Raw genomic sequence first — 23,902 nt, 5'->3', positions numbered from 1 at the left:
GAGGGGGACTTTAAAGTAAAAGACCTAATTTCATCTTTCTGACTGATATATTATTATATATGACATCATTAGATTATTAAAACTGAAGCATCAGTGTGTACGCAGCATGTTATTGTTGTAACTGCTGGAGGTGGAGCTAGTTTGAACTACTTTATATACAGGTAGCCACTTAAGTCCAGTGGTTCCAAACCTAGGGGTTGGGCTACCAGATAAATCTGAGGGGTCGTGAGATGATTAATGGGAAAGGAAAGAAGAAAAAACAAAGTTCTGATACACAAATTTACCTTCAGTTTTTGGAATTTTTCTCTAATCTTTGATTTTTGGTGAAATATAGAATCATTTGAACATGTCTGTGAAGATTGTTAGTCATCAAGGTCATGGTTGAAAGGTTGAAAGGTTGGAGCACAGTGGTTTAATCTTTAACAATGTGTTGCTTGTTATATTATGCATTGTGTCAAATCTTCATCTGGAGTAGAAAGTACGATATTTCCCTCTGAAATGTGGTGGAGTGGGAGTATAAAGTAAATGGAAATACTCAAGTAAAGTACAGGTACCTCAAAATTATACAAAAGCATGTTACAAACAGGATGTCTGGAGTTTGAAAGATATGAAAATGTACTGGGCAGCATGATCTATAGTAAAGACTAAAGGTTAAGGTTTCTCAGCCTCTCTCCTGTTGCATCAGTTTTGACTTTTGACCTAATCTGTCTCTTTTGATAACCTTATGTTTGATAACCTTATAACTACAGAAGTGTAGTGCTGAAGTACCCCCTTAAAGCAACTTCCCAAAGCAATAAAACACAAGAAAGTAGTTGTTTTTTTTTCAAAATTGTAGAAATGGTTGAAAGTTTGGGATTTATGAATGTATATCAGTTTGAAGCAGGTGAACAACTTTGATTATTACCATTGTTATCATTTATTTTCTCAGTTTAACTAAGTATTACAAAAATGTCTTTTCAGAAATGCAGCTTTCCTTTGCAGTTCTGAAAGGTGTACTCGCATGGAGCCTATCTGTGTTTAAATTGGACCATGCATAAAGTTTTTCTAAATATTCTATATGAAAGAATTTTTAGGTTGTGTGTTTTTGTCCCGGCATGATGTATATTCATATGTTTACGTTTAGGAAAAAAGGTTGCTTAAGACATATTAAGTGCAAAAATTTGTGCTTCAACTGAGGCACCACCAAGTTTGAGAATGGGAAGTGTTATTGTGTTATTATTATTACAACATAATAAAGGATCCACAGTGTTTCTGTAATGGCGCAGTTGCAGTACTCTCGGCGGCCACAGGGAGGCGACACCTCTCAGTCTGCGCCACAGCAGTATTTTATTTCTCTGCACTCCTGACGCAGAGCATGATGGAGCAAAGTGGTGAGCCGCCTCATAACAACATCAACCCGGCTGGAAATGAGCCTCCTGCCTGCGGCCTCCACAGCAAACGCCTGAAAGAGCTGGAAAATGCCGCCTTGCAGACCACTTTAATATCACGGATGGAGACGGAATCCGGGGCGGACGCCGGGAGCTGGACGGAGCAGCAGTCCGGGGAGAGCGAGCAGTTGAACGGCTTGTCCTTGAACCACCAGTCGGCCCCTGCGCCTCTCAGCGCGGACACCGAGGCGGAGGAAGCGGAGTCAGATAGAAATGTCGCCAAGGAGCTGGTCGAAGAGGAGAGGACCCTGACGGACCATTTAAACAAACGACTGCTCTCCTCGTTTCTGGAGAAGCTAAACGAAAGGGACCTGGCGCTTCCCGGTGTTCAGCGCCTGGACTGTGCTGTAGCCGACGAGGACTCAAACAGGGCCGCAGATGAGTGGTGAATCACCGGGCTGAGGAAAGCGGCTGCTGCAACATGGAGGTGGTTGGAGGGATTGAGGACCAATGTGCACGGAAGCACAGTCCCACAACGTCAAAGACAGACTCGCAATTAGACCTACCAATTTGTTCTGAAAGATGGAGTGTCTGGAAATGATGTGCTTACTTTTGTATAGTGAGAATGGGTGAAAGATTAAGACATACAATTAAAAAACATCATAAGATACGAACTGCTTTTGTACTTATTGGTTGCATGTGTCTGGCAGCCATAATGGATGTGTGGTAGTCAATGTGTATGCACCTTCAGCAGGTGTCACTATTTACAAAGATCCTCATACACCATCATAACCTGATTCAGAATACTTGTATTATAGATGAAAGGGTGAAACAATTAATTGATTACTTAATTGATTAGACAGGAAATAAATCAACTTTGGTAATCAGTTAATTGTTTTAGTTATTTTTCAAGCAAACAAGCAAAAATGTGGTGTTCAGCTTTTATACTGATGTTTTAATGCTGCTCTTTATTATAAATGCTATATTTTGGTGGCTGTTTGGATAAAACAAGGAATATGAAAATGTTATAGTGGGAAATTATAAAATACATCTTTCACACATTTCAGTTTTGTAGGAATTATGGCTGCAACTAACGAATATTTTCATTATCGATTAATCTGTTGGTTATTTTCTCAATTAATCATGTAGTTGTTGATGATGTCTTCAAATGTCTTCTCCAGTTTACTCCAGTTTCACTTTACTATCATAGATGACTAAACAAACCAGAAAATATTCACATTTGAGAAGCTGGAATAAGAGAATTTTTACTTGTTTTTTCTTAAAAAATTACTCAAAATGATCAATTGATTGTCAAAGTGGTAGGTGGTTAATTTACTAGTTGGCAACTAATCAATTAATTGACTAACAGTTGCAGTTCTAATAGAAATATAAATTGAGAAAAATGAAATAAATGATAAAAATAAGAATGAGAAGTATCACTTATAATAGTTGATATACATAATGATCTATTACTGCAATGTAGATCACCAGAAGCTCTCTGGCAATCTCTCAGTCAGTGATGCTCTCTATATAGGTGACCAACTTTTTGGTGTAAGATATATATGTCTCAGAATTTGAGAGGAGGGACAAAAAAACAAATGAAATTAGGGCTGAAACTAACTATTATTTTCACTATCAATTAATCTGTTGATTGTTTTCTTGATTAATCGATTACAAAACAATGAAAAATGTTGATCACTGTTTCCCAAAGCCCAATGTGATGTCCTCAAATGTCTTGTTTTCTCCACAATAATCCATAACCCAAAGACATTCAGATTACTATCATAAAGGACTAAAGAAACGAGAAAATATTCACATTTGGAATAAGAGAATTCGGACTCCTTAAAAAGTGACTCAAAACAATTAATCAATTATCAAAATAATTGCTGATTAATTTAACAGTTGGCAACTAATCAATTAATCAACTAATTGTTGCAGCTCTAATTGAGATATTCTAGTGATTGTATCATAATGACTGCTGGACTACTCATATACAATTTTATGCCTTTTCCAAAAATAAAGCACAACATTTCAATTAAGAAATACATTTTAGTGAAGGAGGAAATTAAACACTAATTGATAATATAAAATATGAAGACAAAAATGCTATACATAGTATTTAATAAGAAGACTTATAGTTACTGTTCATTGTGGTTGCAACATAATTCCTAGTCTATGTGGCATTTTTGGTTTTATCATTTAGCAAAATATTCCATAATTAAAATCTATAACCTGCTTAACAATGAAAGAAGTTAAAGAAATTCAAAGTGTTACAGAACCATAAAAACATTAAAGTCACTGAAATGTAAATTATCCAGAATCAATCCTTAAAGTATTTTTAAATAGTTAATTAAGAGTCCAATTTAGACTTAAATAAAATGTATGTCCATATTGACATTCCCATCTTTGTGTAGGAAGTTCATATTTAAATAATTTATTGGATCTTATCAAACTCTTGAAGCTGCAATTTGCAACTTTTCACAGAAACAGAAATCGGACTCTACTATAAATTCACAGCACTGGAAACGCCCCTACTGATACGATATGGACCTAACACTTTTCAGTTATCCTGATGAGCTGTCTACCTTGAAACAGCTTCCCTGAAGCCCCTACAAGTCTTTGAAGAGGCAGACACTTAAGTTTCATGACACACCCATAGGAAGTGATTTATGGCTCAGTACATTACTGACATTAGCAGCCATCTTCCAGTAGATTTTAAGCATGAATGTAGTCACAGAAAAACTTGTAATGTGGAATATATTTTAATTATTATTGTCATAGAAGTTGTGCATTAAACATGTACTTTACACCTTACTTAAAAAATACAGAAAGCGTTGTAAAGTGTGTTACCTTTATAGAAGGTTTTTCATACAGTATTTCATGTTGAAGACTGCTAAAACAATTACTGAAGCGTGTACAGTAGTTTAAAGTTCCCCTCCAGACATGTTTTTAGATGTATATACTGTATATAAGACTCTACTGTGAATAATAATTTGTGTCTGATATGGTTTCTCAACAAAGAAGTTCAATTAACTCGTTAAAATCCTTAAAATGACATCTGCTCCTTCCCCCTCATTAAAATTCGAGAATCAATGAATACTGGACCACAATTTGAGCAGCCTTTTAGTGTCAAACTCTGCATATACATTATTCTGCACAGTGAAGCTTAAACATCCAACTGAAGGAACAAGAGTGGAGGGGGACTTTAAGCGAGGTGATATAACTTTTGCTGAACAGCAGCAACTGTGGCAACAAATGGCAAATATAAATATACATGTTCAAATGTAGTGAACAGTATAGAGGAGTCATTAAGTCAGTAGCTAACATTAGCTACCAAATCTATTAGCCACACCAGATCAAGTAACAGACCAGACCCCTACCAAGTAAGGGTGTAGCAGCAAAACTCCTGGCTGTATTGATTTGACCAAGGATATTTGATTGCTTATGAACTCAACTTTTCATTTTTAAGACGATGCTTTGGTTATTTGTGCTTTGAAATGTTACATATAGCCTAGTCTCACTTTAATGTTACAAGTCCTCTATTAAAACTGGAGTCAGTTGGTGGCTTGCAAGACAAATATGAACAGTAGCATTTTTATCCACAAAGCACCATTAATAAACCATCCACAACAGAAGATACTTTTTGGGCTACTTCCTCTCCATCCACTCCAGGATGTACTGGCATTTATTCACGTTCAATTCTGCATTTATGTTGCATTGGGTTATACTGTTGACAGTTAATTAATGGTGCTATCTGCTGCTTATGTTTGTGTGACAGGTCTCTACTTATGTGGGTGGACTGGATGAGCTAGTTATCTTGTTGGAAGATCTATTGTGGCGTGAAATACTTCTGATAGCTTTGCCATGTTTTCTGCAGTTCATATTAATCTGGCAAGCCATACTGTTGAGGAGATGGATAGGCGTCATACCAGCAAATATTTCTACAAGAGTCATAAAACTTTATGTCAAAAAAAAGTTTTAAAAAAAAGTGTCCCTTTAAGAGGAAGTTTTAGGTTCATTTCAGTAACAAAAGGAATTAAAAAGACATGCCCACAGAGTAGAGAACAAGGAAACAAGAGACAGTTCATCCTAAGCTGCCGCCATCAACACTAGTTGAAGAACTGGTGTGCATTACTACAGATGTGGAACATACCAAAATGAACTTCTTGATGAAAGAACCTTTCAACATTTAAGGAAATAAAATAGCACAGGAAGGTATTTGAGTACTACACCTTCCATGGCACAAAATTAAAGACCTTCATTATTCAATCACATTTTAAGGCATTTGTAGAGTTTTGTAAACAGTCTTGTTTCAACTACATGTAACTCTAAATGTGGGGCAGATTTAACCGACAAAAGGTGTAGTAACAAAAACTAAGAGGATAAAGAGTTGAATTGAAGAGGGGACAAAAGAGCTATAAATACCATTGATGATTACTGCTACTATTTGGAATAAAAGCCCCTTAATTGTCCAACATCTACACTTTGAGCGGAGATTTAATATTCCCAACATTTGTTAGTTCTTCTTTGTTATTTTCTTCCTCTTTGTGCAGGTCCCGCAACGGCATGAGCTGTGGTTTATCTGTCACCTTGTCTCCCTGAAAACAGACCACAATTCTGATTTTACAATAATAACAAACTGAAAATGAGGAACCAAGGTACTCAGACACACACATAACATAACATAACATAACATAACATAACATAACATAACATAACATAACATAACATAACATAACATAACATAACATAACATAACATAACATAACATAATACTCAGGTGAAAACTCCCTGAACACTGAACACTCTTTTCACAACTGAATATGAATTTAATTTCAAAACCTGGATATTAATATTCAAAACATTCCTTATTTCATAGTATCAGATATAGACTGTACTTGAATTTATGTTTTCCTATTGAAGCTTTTACACTATGGAGCTAACAGACAGACTTGATTGCAATGCTATACAGTGTGTAAACGTCAGCGTAAGTGTTCAGTTTGAGCAGCACAAGCCTTCTAATGTTGTTGTAGATGCAATGCTGCATTCACGTCATTTCTACGATACATTACATTACATTCATGCCATAAATAAGTTGCCAGCTGAAGAAAATGCACATGTCAAGCTCAAAGAGATGATTACAAGAATAGGGCTCCAATATCTCTGACTTGGAATTGTGAATTGCATTAGTGTATAAGTAAGTAAGTAAATAAATAAGTAAGTAAGTGAGTAAGTAAGTAAGTAAGTAAGGGAAGTAATAATAATTTATTCATTCATTCAGTTTATTTACCCGGTTATTCCTGTTCAGGCTCATAGGGGGCTGCAGCCGATCCCTGCACGCATTATGCAGAAGGCAGGGAAACATCTTGGACACTGTTCCAGTCTTTGAACAAAAACAGACAACACATTCATGTTTATACATGCAGGCATGTAGCAGTTGTGCTCCAAAATGGTCTATTAACAATTAAAAATGAAGATGAACTGCATCATGGGTTAGGATCTTAGTTAGGAGGCATTTTCTTGCACAGTTTTTGAAATGGATGTATAACATTTTGGGACAAAACCCAATCTTGAGTCCACCTGAGAGAGCACCAGGAAGACTCCGGGGAATATTTATGGCAAGAACATGCACACTTAATGAGAAATTTGAACTCTATTCATAAGGTGTGCCATCCAGCACAAGGTAATAAGCAGATAATTACAATGTCAAAATCAATTAAGTGTGTCACCATAAATACAACAGCAGGGACAAGTATGTAAGATCACATATGTTGGTTAATTATTTGACACTCTTCTGAGCTTGTGACTTACTCTGCGCTCTGATGGAATCTCCACTTGCTTTTTATTCAGGTCCCACCATAACAAACCCTCTTTAATATGATTCCTCTTTGTTGGTCCTGTGTGTAGAGAGAAATGACAGAATTTGTTCAGCTTTCAGTATCATGTAATGCAATTCACCACTAACTCCAAAATGACAATAGAGATGAATCAAACCTCTGTGGTGCAGTATCCTCAAAAACAAAACATTACAAGCTTCACACAGGGAAGATTTATTACACAGAATTGCATTTAATTGCTTTGTAGAATATCTCAAAACTGGCAATTCAGTGTAGAACATTGACTTAAATCTAAGCAAAATTCCTGAACAATGTGCCATTGTGAGTCAGCTGATTAGTGTGTTTTTAGTCTCTTTATCTTCTTACCTGTGGCATAGCTCACTATCAGCCCAACAAGGATGACCGAACTAGTTGCCATGGCACCAAAGTAGAGGTATGACATAGAGTAGAAGTTAAGCAGGCCCCTGGTTTTGGAAAAGATCAGGTAAATTAAAAGGTTTTTAGGTTTTTTTTGGGGGGGGGGGGGGGTTAGATTTCTTTGCTTTTACATCTATTTAGTTGGGTATCTTGGAGATCTGACATTCAGTCTGTCAAGTTATAGCTTGTAATATTCTTAATCCAGGAATTACAAAAAACTAGGTTGAATTACACGCTCCTCCGCACACCACTGCACAACACCATGTTAAACTAAATCAGATTTATTGAGGAATTCATTAATCTTTTCCCATTTTTATTCCCACTAATTTTAGTACAAATCATGATTATAGGTACTGATCTCCCTCCATAAACCAGCGTTAAATCCCTGGAAGAAAGAAAGGGCAGCTGTGTGTCAGCACAGGCAAGCTCACTGACCCTTGGTTATTGGGGTGAAGCAGGATGGAGATGGAGTGTTGTTCCTGGTCAAGGCTGCTGTTCAGGGTGATGTTGCTGGGTTCACACTTGCCTGTGTAGCTGGGCAGGATACCCATGGTCTTCTCGCTGGGCGGATAAAGAGTCGAACCAACAGCCAGCCACAGAGAGACGCAGAAGCCCACTAATATGCCTGAGTACGCCCCCTGAAAGACGGATAAAGATAAAATATGGGATAAAGATAATATCTATGATATAATCATGTTAATGTTATAAAACATAGAACAACACCCAACATAATCCTGACAATGTCAATGAAAGGAAGTCATAAAATGTGTCTTGATGCTGATAATACAGACTGTTGAGGAAAGATATCCCAAAAAATATGATGATGGTTAAAGGAGTGGTATGAAATATGTGGGGGGGTCATGTGTATTTAGTGTGACCTTCCTGCTGATTTTCTCAACATTTACAGTAACAGCTGTGAAAGTTGTCTCAAGGAGGAGTTAAGTTAATGATTTTTATGATTTTAGACATTGAACCAGGAGTCGACAATAACAGTAAATAAAAATTCAACAAAGGATTTCGTGACTAACATAGAGACTTATCTGCTTCAGCTTCCTTCCATTTGCCCTTTGTTCAGTGGTGCGTTTTCCTGATTTTTTGGGTCCAAGTTTTGTTTCTAACATTCATGACTTTTCTAGGGGCGATGTAATCAATGGTGGTACCATATTATACCTACATAACTATAATAACCAGTGGACCTGGCAGGGGTCTGATTTAATTTTTAGTAAAAGATGAGAAATAAATAACCAGAACAACATCCCTATAAAAAAAACCTTTTGTGATATTTCATGCGAGATGCTATGTCTGAGAAAAACACAACCTAACTTTCCACATAGTTTCATGCAATTCAATTAAAAGCTTTTAGAAATCCTGCTTTTTGTTCAAACAGACCGCTCCCCTGACAAATGGCTTTGTCTAAGAATTTGAGAGCAGCAGCAAACTACCTCAAATGTACAACACAGCACAAATCAAGCAACTCACCAGCCTGTTTGTTGCTGGGACAAACATCCCCAAAATGAATACACCCAGTAATGGACCGCTGACCACGCCCATGACTGTGAACGATCCCTGAGGAGAGAGGACAAGGGAGACCCAAGAAAAGCAACCAAAAAGAATTTAAAACAGACTATAAAGTAAATCTCACACTGTAATTCAGTCTGAACCGCTGGTCACTAGCACAGAGACGAGAAGATTAGACAAAGTGGCTACTATTTCAACCTCCATTATTTCAGGCTCTGCAAACTCTTTTAAAATGGCATTATAAGAACAACTGAGGTGGTATTTGCTATTATATTGACATACCTTTGATTCATACTAGTACAGTTTTTGATAAGTCATAAAGATAAATTGTAAGTAAAAACACTAAAGATAGTATTCACACATGGCTTGTATGCTTGCCTAATTTATCACTGACAAACAGTTGTTTAAAGCTACTTATAAGCCACTTTGCAGCTGTGAGGCTGCATATTGTTTTCCTTTTAAAGTTTATGTAATGCTGCATGTTTACAATGCCCTGGGGGTTGCATGATAGATGAAATGTCATACATGTGTGTGGTAATATGTAGATATTATACCTGAAGAACTCCCCAGTCCAGGAAGGAGGAGAGAGCAGCCACAGTGATACAACCAACTCCATACAGGAAGGCTTGAAGAAAAAGAGAAAATACTGTATAACGAGCTGTGCAGTCAATAAAATATTAGCTTGAGCATTTAACTGGGATCCAAAAAATATGCAACATGTGATGACATGATGATGAAACATGATTTGTACCCGGAAAAGTGACCATTGGTGGCAATGTAAGCCTGTCTTCGTAGTTTTCAAACAAAAGTGGTTTTATAAATACATACAAGAGTAAAACTTTATTCAAATATATAGTTTCAGTGAGCATCAACCTACACAGTCCTTTGGAAATGAGGATCAGCTTCTTCTGTGACATGTGGAGCAGACGAGGTCGCAGCAGATCCTCCATCGTTACTGCAGCCATGGCATTGATACTTGTGGAGGCCGTGCTGTGAGAGAGACATGTGGTGACACAATATATTTTCTTTCATTTTTTGAATTTATTATGTGACTGGGACAGCCACTCAGAAAGGCAGAATGCTCAAATGTGTGTCTTTGACTTTTTAAACAATCTTTAATCTAAAAGTATAAGTTAAAAGAACATTATTTTTAGTGGCTGTATTTAACCAAGATCATGCACCATGAGCCAATAGGACAGCAGCATGCATGGCTGTTTGTCACAGTATCTTTTTTGGTACTACCTTTGGAGCCACTAAGTGTTGAATTTGAAAATTCCAACAAACAGTGGCTTTAATGGGCAAAGAAATGTTATGGGGAAAATAAACCAAGATTCAAATACCTGAGAGTCCCGCTGTACGCACAAGCAAGGAAAAGACCCGGAAAGCCAGGGTGATGTTTGAATATGTCCAACACAAAGTACGGCATATACTTCATCAGACGGGAGAGGAGGGAAAAGGGTTGGAAAAAGAAATTTGTTTAATTGTTTCTCTTGAGTCAACAACCAATAAAATATGACTTTTTATTCTGTTTAAATCTCCAAAATACTCATCAGTGTAGTTTGGACATAGACGCGACAAAGCACCGGCATGGTAAACAGCTAAAATAAACATTAGTACTAAAGTTCTACATTATGTGGCCCAGTCAACATCATAACTTAAATTGATGGATGAAGTGTTTAGCAAAAAAAATACACATATATCAAAGATGTAGATGTTTTTCTTGGAATCTTTATTTATACAGCCCAATATCACAAATCACAAATTTGCCTAAGTGGAAAAAACCATGAGATAAAAACTAAATTTGCCTCCTATGAGAGAAATACTTTTATTCTTTTTGCATGAAAATGTCAAATTTAAAGACAGAGTGAAGTTTAGTAAGAACATAATTTATCTCTAGGGTCAATACATGATATCAGTAATAGCAACAGCTTTCAAACTCCCAGTACACAGTATCATGCGGATCTCGGGTACCAGATCAGGGGCAGAAATTTTCCCAGACTTCAGTGGATCACAGTCGATGTAATAAGCAAACATGATGATGCCGCAGGTTCCTGCACTGCTCACAATCAGGCATAAACCGACTTGGTTCACAAACAGTGCCCTGCAATCAAAAGCAAACATCTTTATAATGCGTCTAACTTTTTCAGTATTTATTTAGTTAGCTGGTATGGTAAAAATACAACTTTTTCAGGCAATTTGGTGAAAGGCTGATGCATCTTTTTAATGTCATTTGTGAGAAATTAAATTCCTTGAATGTAAATTAAAAACTTGACTGACGACTGAAACTTTTCAGCTTCAACAGGGAGATTTTCAGTGGCCACAATGTCAAAATGGAGGGAGTGATGACTTAAACCCTTTCAAAATATTTACATTTACTCCAACCATGTCTTTCCTCAGAGGTCTACAGTACATAAAAATGCTTACTGGGAAATACCTTCATGAAAATGGCAGTAAAGAAATGAAGGTATCAAATGTCACTGCAGAGCAAGAATATCAAGGTCTATTGAGTATAATCCTTGCCTGAAATACCCCCATAACACCTAAAAAGCGGAACAAGGAACAAAACTATTGCATGTCTCTGTCTGAAATGCCTCCAAATCTAAAGCAGACAGTTTACTCATGCAGTAACCTGGAAAGTCTTCTCACCTTCAGGAAACATGAAACGATAATATCAACCTAAAACAAACAACATGCTGATAATTTGGATAACTGTGTAAATACCTTCAAAGTTCCATAGCATTGACTTCAAATATTCCACCTACTATCCAAACACTGTGTCAAGGAGAAGAATGTGTCTCTTATTGTTATTATGAGGAATACTGGTGAATACTGGTGTCGTATGGATGTGTTCGTGTTAGCATTTATTGTCTGGTGCGAGTAAACCTGCCAGACAACCACAGGAAACTAACACTGGCCCGTGCTGATTTCAGCAGAGCTCTGGTTTTTCTGTTGGTATATAAACTTGTATCTCATGTTAATGCAAATGTAAAATAAAATAAATAACAGTATCTTCTGTTCTTTCATTGTCGTCTGTTCTAAACACATGAAACAGTAGATAAAAGGCAGGACTTTATATACTGTGAGCAGGTCTTTACTCACCACTGGGCCTCTCTCTCTGATCTGCAGGAGATGTATCGCTGGACTTGAGCTTGGTTTACACCGTACATGGACAACCAAACCAATGCACCCCCGACAGACAGGCTCCAGAAGGTATAGCGTTGCCGTGGGTCCACGTCAAAACTGTTGAAGAACATCATTGAACAAATTAGTGACGCTCCGCTCTTTACAATGGTCTCGATACCTGGAGTTTAAATGTAGAATTTGGAGACCAATTCTAGGAGTAGAAGTATAGTTATTGATAGCATATTGATAGCATTATATAGCATCAACCTGATGCTAAAGCATCATAAGTACGTGATAATTCTGTGTACCGTCATAAGATTGTATGGTGTGATAATATGGCTGCACTTGCACAATTAGTGTTCTTATCCAGAGATTTCTGTGTTAAAATGAAGGGAAAAAAAGCTTTTACTCGTTAAAATTAATGCGTGATCCATTGTAGGCGATCTCCAGTACCAGTGCAGGACCACCAACCAGGACTGTGCCTTGGATGAAAATGGCCACAAAGCCCAACAGCATGACAATGATCTGGAACACATCAGTCCAGATCACAGCTTTCATGCCACCCTGTTACAGACAGATGATGGAAGAGAAAGGCAGACAGACAGTCAGGGAAACACACCACAATATTGTCTTTTTTTTTTTTCTTTGGAGTGTTATTTATTTGGTGCATTTGGCCAGGGAGACGAATGCCAACTGAAAAGTGTTTCTTCCAATATAAACACAGTACAGGTCACCTGGAGTTATGTTTGTAATGTCATTGAATTACTGTAATTAAAGGAATGCTTCGGGATATTTGCCCATATATTCCCCTATATTAGGTAGATTTTCATTTTATTATAGTTTATAAATGTAAAAAGTTCATTGGTTTGTTGTCAGCATGTGTTCCCATATGTTTTTTTTTTTTTTAGCACAATATGAAAGTATTAACATTCTAATTTTATATTCAATATGTTCATATATTAAATTGAAAACAAAAATGTAATCTGAGTAGTTGAAAGTATTATAATGTTACCTCTCTGACCCTGGTTAGGAGAAGAAAGCTAATCCAAAACAATTCTAGGAAAGAATCCCAAAACCACAGATTTAGGTAAAACAAGTTTGTAGGTTTAGGTTTCTGAGAGGATGTTTTAAAGGTTGGATTCAGGTTTTCTGCTCTTGGACATCTTGGCCGCAACAAAATTCATATTGTTCAAGGGGAAAGAAGGCTGGGTAGAGCTGAGATGATCAAACATCAACCACCAAACAAAACTACACAGATACATTTCCATTGGCTAGGTGTCTACTTCAAAATATCCATCTTATTGTAAAAAAAGAAATGGGACTAATGCCAGACTCCAATGCATGTATTCTGAACACACACCTAAATCTAGACAGACACCAGTCCTGTGTGTTCATGAGCACCTGCCTGAGGCATGCTGGTTTGATGAGATGGAAAAAGACGTCTTTACCAGTGTTGTGTACAGGGTGCAGATGATTCCAGTAGAAAACAGAGACACCCACATATTGAGTCCAGTAGCTGAAATTAAAAACACCATGAAACACCTGCACATAATGTATATAGCACTATAGTAGGGGTCCTGTTTCTTAAAAAGTGCTATTTAAACATTTTCATTATTATCAAAAATTCATAAACTAGTCAAAGTTAAGTGAAAGTAAACTTTGCATTGGTGTGTTTTTTTTTGCTAAGCAGCTCATCTGGAATATTAGGTGTGAACATCAAGTAACACCTGCAAGCTAATAGAAGTCTAGTCTGCAAATCTTGTATGGTTTGATGGATAATTAGTAATAAATATGTTAAAGAATTTAATAATTTGGATTTTGCTGAGTAGCATCTTCAGAACATCTGGTGCATCCTTGATGCATCATTGAACCATGTTTTAATAAAGAAGACAAGGGAAGACAGATGACATTGTCATCCATACTACATGAAATGCACTCATGTAGGGGCTTTTTTGCATCACATCCAGTAGGTGCATGCATCGCTTGTCTGTAAATCCCTAGTATGCAGGAGAAAAAAACTCTCTATATCCCTACTGCACTCTAGGAGACAAAAAACAAATGCATGCCAAATTAATACTTTGTAGGAAGGGTGGACGCCACTAATAATAAATACTAATATACAGTACAATAAAAATAATAAACTTTATGTATACAACACTTTTGTAAACAAATGTAGTTGTATAGTGTGCATGACTTGACTGATACTGGATATCTGAGGCCAACATCAATATTTAAGAGTTTAAATATGTATTTTTAAACTCTTTGATACATTGGGCAATATTCATTTTTTATAAGGGTCCCTTGAATTTGGTTGTTTAAGAATAGTGACCAAGATATGTACTTACAGAGACATTTTACAGTTTAAATATAATAAACATGTCAGTGCTCTCTGGTAGACTGCTTGGTGTTACTGTTACCAACTTAAATATGAGGCCCACCAATTTATAGATTGCATTTTAAGAGAGAAGCAATTACAGAATGCAAATAAATTGAATGACTATTGTTAAGAAAAACACAAAATGAGGTTTGACATAATACAAATCTTGAGGACTTTTTTTATGACAATGAAATCTAAATTTGTTGTGTTATACAATACCTTAAAGAATTTGGCTGGTGATTTTCTATATTTTTCTTATTGTCAACACATCTCATGTGCAGAGCTAAACCAACAATGAACTGATCTGCTTACAAGTACTGTGTGTTTATCCAAAGCCTGATATATCTTACTCCTCTGTGTCATTGACTTCTGCTGTTGTCAAAAAGCTATATATTAAAAAAAAACATGTCAATGAGAACTGGGTGACATGTTCCTTCACCACAAAGAGTATGGGCACATTGGTTTGTTTAGAACGCCACTGAGCATGTGCGGGAATGTGGTTCAGTTTACAGTGCTTTGCTAGGTTGTTGTACTACATATCACAACCTCTTGACTTTGTTCTAAAGTTCGTTGACAAATTTACCTTGTACCACAAAGTCAAGAGGTTGTGATATATAGATGACAATAAGAGAAATATAGAAAATCACCAGCCACATCCTTTCAAGTTTACTGCCAATCACAAGCTACAACGTACTTATTAATCTGTGGTAATTCTGATTGACACAGACTGCTAGGTTGTAGTGATGAACCAAATATCAAAGAAACAATTATAACCAAAATGCCAAATGAATGAAAACATCTAATGAACCTAAACATACAGAGAGCCATCAAGTAATCTCGCCCACCTTGGTTAAGGATCAAGGCTGGCGCATAGATGACAATCCCTGTGTAAAGCAGCTGAGAGAAAGGAACACATGGAGATCAGCCAACACGCATAAAAACACAGTGACTAGGTTACAAAAGTTCAACTCTTGTAATTTCAGAGGTGATGTTTAAAGAACATTCTGTCTGGATTTAAATTCACTATAGCTAATATATGTGTAAGAAAAGTTGTGAAAATGTGACATTATCTATAAGAGCACTAAACACAACTTTGACTTCAAAGAACACAAAAATGTCTGTGTCTGTTTTACCGTTGCCACAAGAAACTGGACACTCCCCAACAGCTGCATTCCTCTGCCAAATCTCATCTTCAGATACTGTGACAGTCAGACGGCTAGAGTTATAACACAGCAGAGTATCTCTGCACACATCACTCATCCTTCCTCACCTGTTATATTCACCATGTTTGATGACCCACAGGTGCATTTCAACATTTTGTCAGAGAAATCCTGGCCCTGTTTCTACACTATGATTGGCTAGAAACTCTTACGGCCCCTGTGGGTATTTTAATGCCTAAAATAAATGGCTGGAAATGTTCTATATTTTTCATATTGTCAACAAATATGTGAGAGAACCAAACCAACAATGAATCGATCTAATTACAAGTATTGTGTCTGTTTCCAAAGCCTGATATATCTTACTCTCCTGTGCTGTGGACCTCCATTGTTGTCCAAAACCTACTAAGAACACATCAGTGAGCCACACCGCTGTACTGGGCGACATGTTCCTTCACCCCGAAGATTACAGTCACGTTAGTTTTTTAGAAATGGCTCCAAAGACTAATAACAGTGATCACGTTTTTCTGTCTCTGGAGAGTGGATCCATGCAAGGCAGAGGCCTCTTGACCTCTTGACTTTGTACTTTGGGGACCTATTTTTAGTTTTCGGTTTGTACTACAAAGTCAAGAGGTTGTGATATGTAGCACATCAAGCTAGCGAAGCTTTGTAAACAGAACCACATTCCTATGCATGCGTAGTGCCGTCTGCCTTACAAAGAACCACTCTCCGGAGATTGAAAACTGGTATAAGTTTTAGGAGCCATTTCAAAACAAACAAAACAAATGTGACCATAATCTTTGTAGTGAAGGAACATGTCACCCAGTACAATGGTGTGGCTCATTTACATGTATTTAATAGTTGTTGGACAACAACAGAGGTCTACAGCACAGAGGAATAAGATATCTCAGGCTTTGGATACACACACAACACTGAATATGAAATATATTGAAAATTGCCAGCTTTATCCTTTAATACCTTGGTGTTTATTTTGTTTAAACCCTTTTCTCTTGTATTATTCTGGTCTGATTTTTATAGTGTTGTCCAAAATGCACAATCACTACCAGCAAAAACCAATTAAATGTTCCTGTTCCTTTGATAACTGTTCAAGAATACATATTTTTAAACAATGCAAAAAAATGGTCCTCTGGGCAATGTTGTTGCTACTGCTAACCTCAGTTAATCTTTACTGTCCCCCAGGGGAAATTTGGTTTGCAGCCTGGTGAAATCAGTCATAAAAAGAACTGTGAATAAACAGAAACAGCAACAACATTCAGTCAAATCAAACACTGATTTTTTGGTTGTCTCAGACTCAGGGCCCTATTTTAATGATCTAAAGCACATGGTCTGAAGCACATGGCACAAGTGCATTTAGAGTGAGAGTGTGTCCTATGTAGCTGCATATTACTGTCTTGATAATGCGCCCTTAAAATAACAGTGAAACACTGGACGGGAAAATGACAACTGCGTTGGTCTTAAACTAACAAAGACACTTGTGTCATGCTTGGCGCTGGGCGTAATATAGGGCCCTCAGAGTTTCTTACCCAGCTGCAGAACATACAAATCAAATAAAACATTTTACAGAATCCAGAAAGGATGAATAAATGTTATTTTTTAACCTTACATTAAGCCATATTTCCTGTTCTTACACAGAGTGTGAAATGGTCACTCATAGAGCCAAACCCATTGGGAATTGTCATCCAACTCTGCAGCTCTACCAAGATGAAGGCAATGATATTTTTCTCAGGAATTGGTGGACCCAACCAGAGCCAAAAGGGAAGTGAGTACTGGACTTGGAGTAGAAACATCAATAGGCTGCTGGCATCATGTTGCTCTGTCTGCTGGATGTGTAAGTAGGCAATTGTTTGCTGACACATTAGCCATAAATTGATAACTCAGTAGCATCGCAGGGATTTGTTTCCATGAGTTTATTTTGCAGTGGTTCTGTCTACTGTTGCTCACCTTGATTTATTTCATGATCTCAACATTATTGTTTTCTTCATGACGATTTGTATTGTGATCAGTTTGTATATTATTTTGAGATCTTGACATGTCTATGCCAAAGTTATTTGTGTAGCCAGTGATCATAATATCAATCTTAAAGGGTTTCACACACTCAAATTAGACAGGAGCAAAAATGTCATGATTACAAAGTCATTATTTTGTCAACTCAAAATTACATGAGAATCGTATCTATTTGGATAAATTGAATAATTTCAGTCATGATCATTAGAAATATCTGCAGTCATATTTGTTCAGGCCAGTAGACATGGTTTTCATTATATTTCTGTTAAATTCATGATAATGGTACTTGGGTATGAAAACTCATTACGACCTGATTGGTGCTGGTGATGCCAAGTTGAAAGAAAACTGGCATGAACAGGTAAGCTGTCAGCAGAGAGTTGATGCTTTGTCCAAGGCACATGTAGAGGAATTTATAGCCATAGCGGGAAGCCTCGGCAGGAACCCCCAAAACCTGGACTGCTGACATAAAACTGGCACAGAGCGACAGTCCAACAGGCACTGCCGGCATACTCCGACCACCAGTGAAGAAGTCATCGGCAGTGACATCCTGTGGCTTCTTCTTCAGGGCCTGAAAGAGTCCGATGGCCATAGACACCAACAGCATGACAACAAAGACTGCGTAGTCAGCCAGGACAAAGCCTGATCTGGATGGCTGACTGGTAGACTGTTCTTCCATTATTTCACTGTTATGTTGTCTGTCTTGTAGTTTGGTGGATCTGTGAGAGTGAAAGCCAGTCTCATTTAGTGACCACACAATGACTGGTGGAGACACAATACACAAGCTTATCTAATCTATTCAAGGTTATACCTGCAGGATATCTGTATCAGTAGGATATTTACTACAGCTCTAAACAATAGTGTCTTCTCTGCCTTTGCAGTGGAATATCATAAAACTGTTGGAAGGAAAGCTGTACTTGTGTGCATACATACAAAAAGTGGCCTTGCTCATAAACACATTGCTTATTAGTGATACTAATGGTCAAAAACTCTATAGGGTATCTTTAACTTTCTATCACAGAAAAGCTGCTTGTAAGAAAGACCCCAAAATGTCCTGTTGATGAGTGTGTGATAGATGCAACAAAAGAAGTAAACAAATAAAAGATTTTTTCCAAAAAATAAACCTGATATATTTCACAAACATCAGGTAATTATCCTAACATCAAATAAAACAATACAATCAATAGTTTCTGTTAGCTTGTCTATCCCCAACATGAAAAATAACTATTATGTTTCCCTAAACAATTTTTTTGTTATCTAGTCCTAACCTTACCTTAATGTCTATTTATCTGCTAGGGCCAAAAAAAGTACAAAAGTACAAAAAGTATGTTTAATAAGGACTTTTCCCATCTAATGTATGGTACATTATATGAATCAGAGCAGTTTCATGGGAAATCATTGAGTAAATTATGACTATATGTATTTTTTCTTGAACTTCTCCACTTACAGTACTTGTACAGTGTGATGCCTCTTACTTATGTCTAAGACAGCGATCAGACAGATTCAGCTGATCCAGAATGCTGCTACCAGAGCTGTAACAAGGACCAGAAAGGCTCAGCATATAACTCCAGTTCTCAAATCAATACATTGGCTACCAGCTTCTCAGAGAATCAACTTCAAAATACTATTGCTTATCCATGAATCACTGAACGGTTTAGGTCCAAGATACATATCAGATCTCCTGACCCGGTGTGAACCCTGCAGACCTCTCAGGTTGGCTGGTTCTGGATTACTGGTTGTTCCCAGAGTCAAAAGTAAATATGGTGAAGCTGCCTTTGGCTTCTGTGCTGCTCAACTGTGAAACAATTTGCCAGAAGAGCTAGGACTTGAGACAGTGCTGACTGCTTTCAAATCCAGGCTAAAGACCTACATGTTTGCCATCACTTTTAATTAAATTTTGTAAAGCTCTGTATTTAATGTGTTCTGATCTACAATTTTATACACAGTACATGCAACTGATTACAAACCAACTTGCACTTTTTTATTATTATTATCAAATTTATTTGCTTGTTTGTTTTATTGTTTTTATTCTATGAGGTTTTGCCTTCTTGCTTTTATCAGTTGGTTTTTTGTGCTTTTGCCTGTGTACTCTGTAAAACACTTTGGGTAGTTTTTGGGTATGAATTGTGCTATATAGGCCTAAATAAAATTGCCTTGCCTTTGGCGATTTCTTTTGTTTTTCTTTTAATTGCAAAAAACAAAACAAAACAAAACAAACAAACAAAAAAACAAAACAAAACAAAAAAAACCCACCACAAACTTAAAAAAGTCGGACCTTCAGTACATCTTTCCAAGTGCAAATCGTTTGAAAAACGTTTTAATTAATGCCACAGTATTATTCACTTAAGTAAAGTGAGTTTTAGGTGTTACATACTAACTGGGTCATTAGGTTTAGGGATTGATAATATGTATATATTGCTTTTACAATAAGCAAGACCGTTAAAACATTATTGTGTGGTTTAACAAAGTGTCAACTCTGGACTTTAGCCAAGTGCTTCCGTCAATAACTCTGCATATATTTTCAGAAAGATGAATAAAAAATGCGAAGACTCACCACTGGTTCTCCAGTCATTCCAGTTGCTCCCAATCACAGTGACGGGGGAATGAACTGACACCCTGTTATACTCCTCAGCAGCTGCTGCGGCTCCATACACCTTCTATAACATGCGCGAGAGCGGGCGTAGACGCGTGCGCCGTGCAAATTCCCTCACAGGTTTCCCCCCCTATTAAAGCGACGCAGGTGTTTATAGTGAGAGATTCAGGGAGGATGCGCAGTCGGGGGTTTATACAGTGTGTGACCAAAAGGAATGTTGAGGAGCGCAGGAAGCTGCTGGACAGATACGTATTTTTCCCTCCTCATAATAACATGCTTGCTTTTGTGTGTGTGTTTATGAAAGACAGTGATAGAGAAGAGAAGAGAGAGAGAGAGAGAGAGAGAGAGACAGAGAGAGAGAGAGGCAAATCGGGGCGATAAATTATTCAGAAATAACGTGTCTGATTACTTTGTGTCTGTCTGCGTGTTCGACTACCAGAAGATATGACTCAGAAGTCAGACTTGAATATGAGTCTGAAGTCGTCATACTTCAAAAAAGTAGTACAAACATCTCAGTGCTTAAAGTTCTAAAACATACTCAGTCCTTTTTCTTTTTAGGATTTTGTCAGTCACTTTAAGATGTGAAAGAGTAGAAAAAGTTTTCGCGGTTTATAACGTGGGGTTCAGAGCCTCCCAAGGGGTCCCAAGATAAATCTATGGGTTCACAAGATGATTATAATAAGAGATAAGATGGGCAGGAAATGTAAAATATATACACATCTTTTTTTGCAGATTTTTTCTCTTGGAAAATCCTTTGTATCCTCACCTCTGTAGGTCAATATAAATCCTCCAAAGGAAAAACACTCTTTGGTTGCACTGCTCACAACTGATGTTTTGAGCAGCCCATAACCTGTGAGGAGGGGTCGCAAATGAGACATTGCCCATTTTAAGTGGTCACAAGTTTTATTTATGTCGAAAATATTTATTACATTTTCTCAAAAAAAGATCTGTGTCCTCATTTATCAAACATCTGAGTCACTCCTAAAATGACTCTGGACAGTATTAAGGAATCAATACATTCAATACATCAGCAGACTGATGCACATACTGTACAATTTGAAAAATAAAATAAACACACTAAAGTGGCCTTTTGCACTTTACAAAGCAGTTACAAACCTATAGTTCATTTGCTGTGGTCCGAATCAGTGGATGAGTTGGTAAACTTGGTGCTTGGTTTGGTTTCTTTACACACAGAGAAAAATCCAAGCGAACCAAAATGCATCGCTGCAAGCCATGTGAAAACATTCACTCCGCTCATTGGTCAGATGTGTCCAGGGCTGGAGCAAAAACATAAACACAGGAAGAAGGTCCTGAAGAAGATCCTACCAGTGGATGTATTATTGGAACTGGATACTGGATCCAAAGATGGAGCCCGATCACTCGGTTGAAAACTATTCACCTGGTGCATGAGTCAAAAATGTTTTCTAGCTTCTGGGTTCATAGAATATTTTACATTTGGACAGAACCAATCTAGCTGATTCCCCCTGCTTCCCATCTTTATACTAAGCTAAGCTAAACGGCTGTAAGTTCATACTGTGCTGACAGGTATGAGACTGGGACACACTACCTGCATGAGCAGCATGTGTGTGTTGTGGAACTTCTTGCTTTTCATTTCAGCGTCCATGTTAACAGGTTAGAGCAACCACATGTCTCATGAGGTACATCATCTAGAGATTCGGCATCTCGCCTATTTTTTCCATGTGACATGTGTGGTTCAAAGCAAAAATAGACAGTGAAAATGATCTGTGTAGTCATATTTAAATAATACCAATAACATTACACCTTTCACTATAGTTTCAGTGTCCATATCTGTAGAATATGTCACAGACATGAAAAAAATATACAGTGTCTCCACTGCAGGTCAGCCTGCATGTTGCATGTTGGGGCAGGGAGACTCTCTGGCAGGGAACTCCAGCAGTGAGAGTCGGTGACACACGGAGCTTCTTTTCTCGACTCCTTCTCGCTTTCTGTGATATTCGTTCAAACTGGGACCCCTGCCTGTTGTTTTACCTGTTTCCAGATAGAGATTTGGTGTTGTTATTTTCTTTATTTGTTGTCAGTTTCCCTCCTGATAGTTAGTTTGGAGGTTTGTTTGTTGGAGTGTGTTTGGCTCGTTTGGTGGAACTTGGTGTTGTCTGGGGGGGGTTTTCTTCACTTGGAGCAGTGATAGCGGGGGTTTAACTGGCGCAATAATTAATATAATTGTCTCCTGTGTCTCCCAACCAGACCAGACAGAAAGAGAGCCGCTTTCACCTCAGATATTATTTACTTATCACAATTAAGCACATGCTTCTCAACCATTTTCCGTCTAAACTAAATATAAATTAACTTTATAATGAAATTTATAATGAAATGATATAAAACATTGTATTATTGATGGCCATTATCAAAGTCAAACTCTGTGTAGAAAGATAGGGCTGGCAGTAGCAGTGTCGCAGCTGCTATGTGTCTGTGTGGACATTTAACCCGTGCGAGCTGCAGCAGTTCAGCGTTGTGCATGCACTGCTCAGGTAGAGGTATGCTGTGTGTCCCAGGTGTAACCCTCAGCAAGGAAGCAAATAACTGTATTTCCCAGACTGTTAAACAGTCTGTTCAGTCACTGTTACACAAGGAACTGTATTATTTACTTTGCTGAATGAAACAAAAGCAAAGAATCAAGTGTGTCAGGATGCAGAAGCAACTTTCCAAGGTGAAAAGTAATTTGAGATGCATTTGGGCCTTAAGCTGATCAAGTGGAAATGAATGTGTCAACAAGTTACATACAATATGTCATAGTTATGCTTCTCCCATCATTGTCTCCATCTGTAGTAGCAGAATGAAAGCTCCGCTATGCCCTCTTACCTTCAAATCCCCACTCCCCACAACCCAAAATGTAATTAGATTTCTACACAGCTACCAAAACTGCATCAATGTTAAATCATATCTAAATATAATCCAGATGAGGGACACATGAAATCATTGGAATAAATCTGGCCTACTCTAGAGGTTAAAACTTAAAGAGCAGTGGTTGAGATGGGATAACAGTTACACATATGAAAAAAACACCACTTAATATCTGTGGGACAAACAGGATCAGGAGTTACACAACAGACAGAGAGAAGAAGAAGAGGTTAAAGTGAGAAACGGCTGGAAACAAGTTCAGAAACTGCCGTGTCACTTTCCACACCCATCATGACATGAAGTTAGCAGTTGTAGTAAGATGTCAAACAAAGTAAATCATAAAACTGAAATAAAATGAAATCCATAAAACAAGCTTATAAAAGTAGGCCTGTATATTTGGAACTAAAGCTGAAAGATCATACAATAAATTTTCAGGCTGTTTAGTTTGTTGGCTAATTAAATAAAAAAAAACCAGACTTTAGACTGTCTTTGAAAGACTTGCTCTCTGTGGTTTTAAAGAAGAGATTTAAGAGGTTAAACTGAGTGTGTTTGTGTTTCTGAACACTGGAGAACAATTCAAAGCTCAGAGTCTTTGACTGTAAAATCTTACC

The 23,902-nt window shown here is 37.4% G+C and overlaps 1 protein-coding gene across 2 annotated transcripts; it reads right to left on the bottom strand.

Moving 5' to 3' along the window:
- Positions 1 to 4,158: 4,158 nt before the first annotated feature.
- slc5a5 (solute carrier family 5 member 5) lies at positions 4,159 to 22,620 on the bottom strand. Of its 2 annotated transcripts, XM_067596676.1 has the most exons (17): positions 20,373 to 22,620; positions 18,132 to 18,537; positions 15,773 to 15,838; positions 15,485 to 15,536; positions 13,711 to 13,778; positions 12,672 to 12,826; positions 12,239 to 12,379; positions 11,111 to 11,240; positions 10,480 to 10,568; positions 10,017 to 10,129; positions 9,694 to 9,764; positions 9,101 to 9,187; positions 8,057 to 8,259; positions 7,571 to 7,668; positions 7,179 to 7,264; positions 6,658 to 6,750; positions 4,159 to 5,965 (listed from the first exon to the last, which is right to left on the bottom strand). In XM_067596676.1, exons 2-17 carry the CDS (start codon positions 18,495 to 18,497, stop codon positions 5,846 to 5,848), a joined length of 1,938 nt encoding a protein of 645 aa, XP_067452777.1. In that variant the 5' UTR covers positions 18,498 to 18,537; positions 20,373 to 22,620; the 3' UTR covers positions 4,159 to 5,845. The 2 variants fall into 2 exon arrangements, with proteins under 2 accessions (XP_067452777.1, XP_067452778.1); XM_067596677.1 differs by lacking the exons at positions 13,711 to 13,778; positions 15,485 to 15,536; positions 15,773 to 15,838.
- Positions 22,621 to 23,902: the final 1,282 nt, after the last annotated feature.

The sequence above is a fragment of the Thunnus thynnus genome, chromosome 8 (assembly GCF_963924715.1).
Source record: "Thunnus thynnus chromosome 8, fThuThy2.1, whole genome shotgun sequence".
In the NCBI taxonomy this organism is placed as follows: Eukaryota; Metazoa; Chordata; class Actinopteri; order Scombriformes; family Scombridae; genus Thunnus; species Thunnus thynnus.
Note: the sequence above shows the minus strand (reverse complement) of the source record. Positions and strands in the feature narration are given on the sequence as shown.

Excerpts from the sequence above, each read along its gene's own strand:
- slc5a5 (XM_067596676.1), bottom strand. The coding sequence starts at position 18,497 with ATGGAAGAACAGTCTACCAGTCAGCCATCCAGATCAGGCTTTGTCCTG. Across the intron at positions 11,241-12,238 it reads TCAGAGAGAGAGGCCCAGTG|GGCACTGTTTGTGAACCAAG; the intron begins GTGAGTAAAGAC and ends TTTTGATTGCAG. Across the intron at positions 9,765-10,016 it reads CCTCATTTCCAAAGGACTGT|CCTTCCTGTATGGAGTTGGT; the intron begins GTAGGTTGATGC and ends TTTTTCTTCAAG.